Source organism: Brassica napus, chromosome C1 (genome assembly GCF_020379485.1).
Source record: "Brassica napus cultivar Da-Ae chromosome C1, Da-Ae, whole genome shotgun sequence".
NCBI classification, from domain to species: Eukaryota; Viridiplantae; Streptophyta; class Magnoliopsida; order Brassicales; family Brassicaceae; genus Brassica; species Brassica napus.
In genome coordinates this window covers 38260561-38264985 of record NC_063444.1, presented here as the reverse complement: position 1 = coordinate 38264985, position 4425 = coordinate 38260561, and the positions used below count along the sequence as shown (strand labels likewise).

Here is a 4425-nt window from a genome sequence, read left to right as displayed (position 1 = left end):
TGTGGCTTCGCCCCTGGCCATACACTAACAATTAGGAAGAAGATGTTTTACCCGCAGGTGCTAGATTTGATCGTCTCAACAGCTAAGAAGAATGAATTTAGCAACCAATTATTGTCCTTGACCCAAGAAAATTACAAGTTTGGGCCATAACTTCTTGAAAAAAAAAAAAACGAGGATGTTTCATTTGTGAAAAGTTTACTAGTATTTCTTATATATCATTAAGGAAAATAATAAGTATTAAAAGTATGAAAGACGAAAAAGGAGCAAATAAACCAACAAACAACCAAAACAAACTCTTGATTCCCCTTGTTTCTTTGCTCCACAGTTCGATTGTTTCTTTGCTTCACAGTTCGATTGTTTCTTTGCTAGAACTTTGAGTTAGGTGATTTTATTTATTAGTTTTGTTTTCAGAATATTTTTCCAGTTTCAAACATATTGAAGAGTAGAATATGGTTTCTGATCCGAAGAAAAAACCTTCAATTCTTCCTTTCCTTTTTAGTTGCAGATTTTTTCGTTTTTCTATTTTTAGACAATACCCGTTTCATAATATTCTAATTACGAGCTTCATAAATGAAATTCCCAGTTTTTTTTCTTAATAGAAAAATGCATAAAACCCTAGGAATTAATTAATATCTTACACCAAAAAACAAAACTACATCAGAGAAACACAAACGGAACCTCATCATCATTAGACTTGTTCACTCCGTATCGTTATATCCTCCACGGCGGCTTCTCCTGCCGTCGCTGAGGGTAATACAACGTGGTAGTTGTCTCCGACGAGGCACTGGCGTGTGAGCTTCTGACATGCGGTGCATAGCACACGCCTCACATGTCTCCAAGCTAAAAAATTAGCTCCATGAACCCACCGGTCGCATTTCCTACAGAGGAAAGCCGTGTCCGCCTCACAAAACACGGAGGCGTCACCACCACAGAGCTCACACCTAACCGGAACACTTGGTCTCGTGCAGAGACTCCGACAACCTCCGTGGACGCTTCTGTTCTCTTCTTCATTCACGCCTCTACACATTTTCTCTATCTATTTCTCTCTGTTGTGGTTATGTTTTGAGGAAATTAAGAAGATTTGTAAGTTGGACAAACGTTACACATTTTATATAGGAATATTATTGTTTGTTAAAAGCAAATGAAAATATTTTTTTAATTAATAATAATGTGTGTGTTGTGTTATACACGTGGATGAATCTCGCCCTGTTATTTTGACGTAAATGCCCCTATGAGGGTACAATCGTCTATTTTGTTGAAAATCTTCCTCCAAGCGATCTTTCATGGGTGCACCACCTTTCATTAAAAAATAAAAAAAACTTCATATAGTACTCTGACTCTTTGGTTTACATCGCCCACCATATCACCATTTTTTAAGGGGTGAGGTATGATGCTAATTGAATATTGTGTCAGTAATCTGTAACATGATTACGATGTACGATGAAACCAAATCAATCAAGATTTCAGAATCTTATTTAATAGAAACACCGAAAGTTACTAATTGGAATCATGAAAGATTTTAAGTTTCATTGTATAGAGACTAGCGAGCATTATCATTTATCAAAATCATATCATCGATCAGTTCAAAAAAAAAATAAAAATCATATCACCGAACAAAAATTCGATATATTACATATATCCATTTCTTGCCACTCCTTATATTTAAAGATTTATTTTCTAATGAAATTTTGACAAGGGCTTGTATCCGAGTGGTCTCTCTTCTCACAAACGACTGCCAGAGGTCACAGGTTCGATTCTCTATCGGTGCGGTTGTACTATGACTCGGGCACCATTTGCAGTGGGGTCTAGTCACTATAAAAAGTTTACCCAAAACCGTTTTGAGAATGACTTGTATCCCAGTGGTCTTCCTTCTCACAGACGACTGCCAGAGGTCGCAGATTCGATTCTCTGTCGACGCGGTGGTACTATGACTCGGGCACCGTTTGTGGTAGAGTCTAGTCACTATAAAAAGTTTACCCAAAACAGTTTAACTACGCGTCTGTGGTCGGGTGGTCAAGGCGTTCTGTGGATCCATAAGGGATCCGAATTCGTATCCGCACCACACCAGATTTCTACAGCGCGTAACAATTAGGGTTTTCACATTCTCTCTCCAGAGAATGATTTACTATTTTTTTTTCTAATGAAATTGCTGACTGAATTATATAAAAAAAATAGGAGGTAAAAATTAATCAGACTAACAAGTAACTAGTGGAGGGAAGTAGGGGTAAGCATATAATTTAGGGTGAGATCAACATCTTATTAATAGTTGTCTTTGGCCCATCGTGTGGTGGTTAATCAGTCAACTTTTATTTAATTATAGAAGCTTACTATCACAACAAGCAAAGAGCATATGGCTCACATTTAAAGGGTTTTTGGTTTATTTTTTAGCATTTATAAGTTTTGTTTTCAATGAAAGCTACCCCACGAGTTACGAATAGTATATCAGTTATTTTATAAGGTTTGACTTTTAAAATTTAGAAGTGCGATACATTGCGTGTGATTGCTTATTAATCGGATAATGCATTATAACCTCACAATATTCGATTTTAGCTAGCACTGCATTATTCATGAATGGAGTTTGTAAGTTTATAACTTGGTAATTTATATTAGTATTGTTGTTGTGTTGTAACATGGAGTCAAATGTAGACGCGTGTGTATCTGAATATGAGTTATAGATAGATGACAAGAGAAAAAAAACTTGAAAAGCAGGCTAGAAAAGTTTTTTTTTTGGTGTAAAAACAGGCTAGAAAAGTTGCAACCATAAAAGAAGCTTTGAATGTGAACCATACAAGTGAAGTACCTATGTTACTTCTTATCAGTTATGTAACAAAGATTACAACTGATTATTCTACATTCTAAAAACCAAATACTTACTACAGTTATTAAGACATGATAATATCTAATCCAATTAATTGGACGAAATAAATTATTTATTTTGAAGATTACTCGTTTAAATCCCTATAAATTTATGGTAAAGTTGTTAGACTTTGATACTGTTTTCATCATTAGCAACATGCATTCTTGCTTTGTTATATAAAAAAAAATACATTCTTGCTAATATAACATATGTTTGAGGCGGTTAAAAACATAAGTAAATAATTAAATATCATATCGGTCGCCATCATATATTACATGGAAATTGGAAAGAACGAGTCATACATTTTGTTAACTTGAATTTTAATCAAATAGTACAATACCCGTGAATATAAAGATAATTAAATGTATATAAAAATCACAAATATCTTGAATATTTAATCTTATTTGATTCTTCCAGAACGTAAGGGTAGTTTTGAAGAATATTTGGGCCAAAACAAACCCTTGAGACTACAGATAGCAATCATGGACTTGGACCGCGGACATGTCCCGTAAAAGATTATAGCGGGACGGTATTGAGACGAGGCGGGCCTCGCGGGACGGGTCTTTGCGGGATTGGGTCTTTTGCGGAATGGGCCGAAACGAATCATGTGGGATTACATGGATCCGCATTTTTTTTTTCATTTCTTATTTTACCTGAAAAAAAACGTAAGAGAAAGAGAGAGTGAGAAGAAAGTGATTCTTGTGACTTTTCCCCATAAAACATAAGGAGTTCCGGCGATGATGATTCAAGCTCCGGTGATGATGATTCGAGATCTGGCGATGACGACTCCAGCTCCAGCGATGACGATTCGAGCTCTGGTGGTGTTTTTATTTGGTTTTCTCTTTTTATTACACACAACTATGAATTGCTTTATTACAATATGGATTTCTTGTTTAAGTTGATTGATTTTGTTTTCAGTACTGTGAAATGGTGTTTTTCTTAAATTAAATTTGGTTACAATAATATTGTTTAGGGGAAAAGTTAGTTGTATATCATGTCACTTGTATAATTTGACGAAGTGATTCACGATTTTTTTTTAAATCCAAAGAATTACAAAGAGAGATGGTTTGATGAAAACATACAACACTTGAGCCAAGTTATTACAAAGACAACAACTCAATCAGATTCAAACTTAATAAAATCTTAGGCTGATAACAAAACAAAAGCTTCTAACTCAAGAACGCAAGCACAAACATAGGTTTATGGCATTGATTTTGTTAAAGCTTTAGTGAATCTTAATGAGCTCTCTTCAACTTTCTCACACAACTCTTCAACTTGAACATTCATGAAGGAAGCTATCGTAGGCGGTTTGATAAGGAGGCATCCCGCGGGACGGCCCGCGAAGGCCTATATGTTTTGCGATACGGGTTTGGGCCGGCATTTTGAGGACCGCAGCCCGCGCGGGACAGGCCTGCTGTGACAAGCTCGATGACTAACCCGCCGCGGTTCGGGACGGGACATGATGGGTAAACCTGTTTGACATCTCTACTTGAGAATACTAATATTTTTAAGAACAAATATCTAATTCGATTTGTTATATGCATATATATACATATATGTAAAGAATT

The 4425-nt window shown here is 35.8% G+C and overlaps 1 protein-coding gene across 1 annotated transcript; it reads right to left on the bottom strand.

The window, feature by feature from the left end:
- Positions 1–547: 547 nt before the first annotated feature.
- LOC106374860 (B-box domain protein 31) lies at positions 548–1189 on the bottom strand. The gene has a single exon (XM_013814795.3). The coding sequence runs from the start codon at positions 1025–1027 to the stop codon at positions 689–691; it is 339 nt and encodes a 112-aa protein (XP_013670249.1). The 5' UTR covers positions 1028–1189; the 3' UTR covers positions 548–688.
- Between the last annotated feature and the right edge of the window lie 3236 nt (positions 1190–4425).

Coding starts and splice junctions, on each gene's coding strand:
- LOC106374860 (XM_013814795.3), bottom strand. CDS start 1,027: ATGTGTAGAGGCGTGAATGAAGAAGAGAACAGAAGCGTCCACGGAGGT.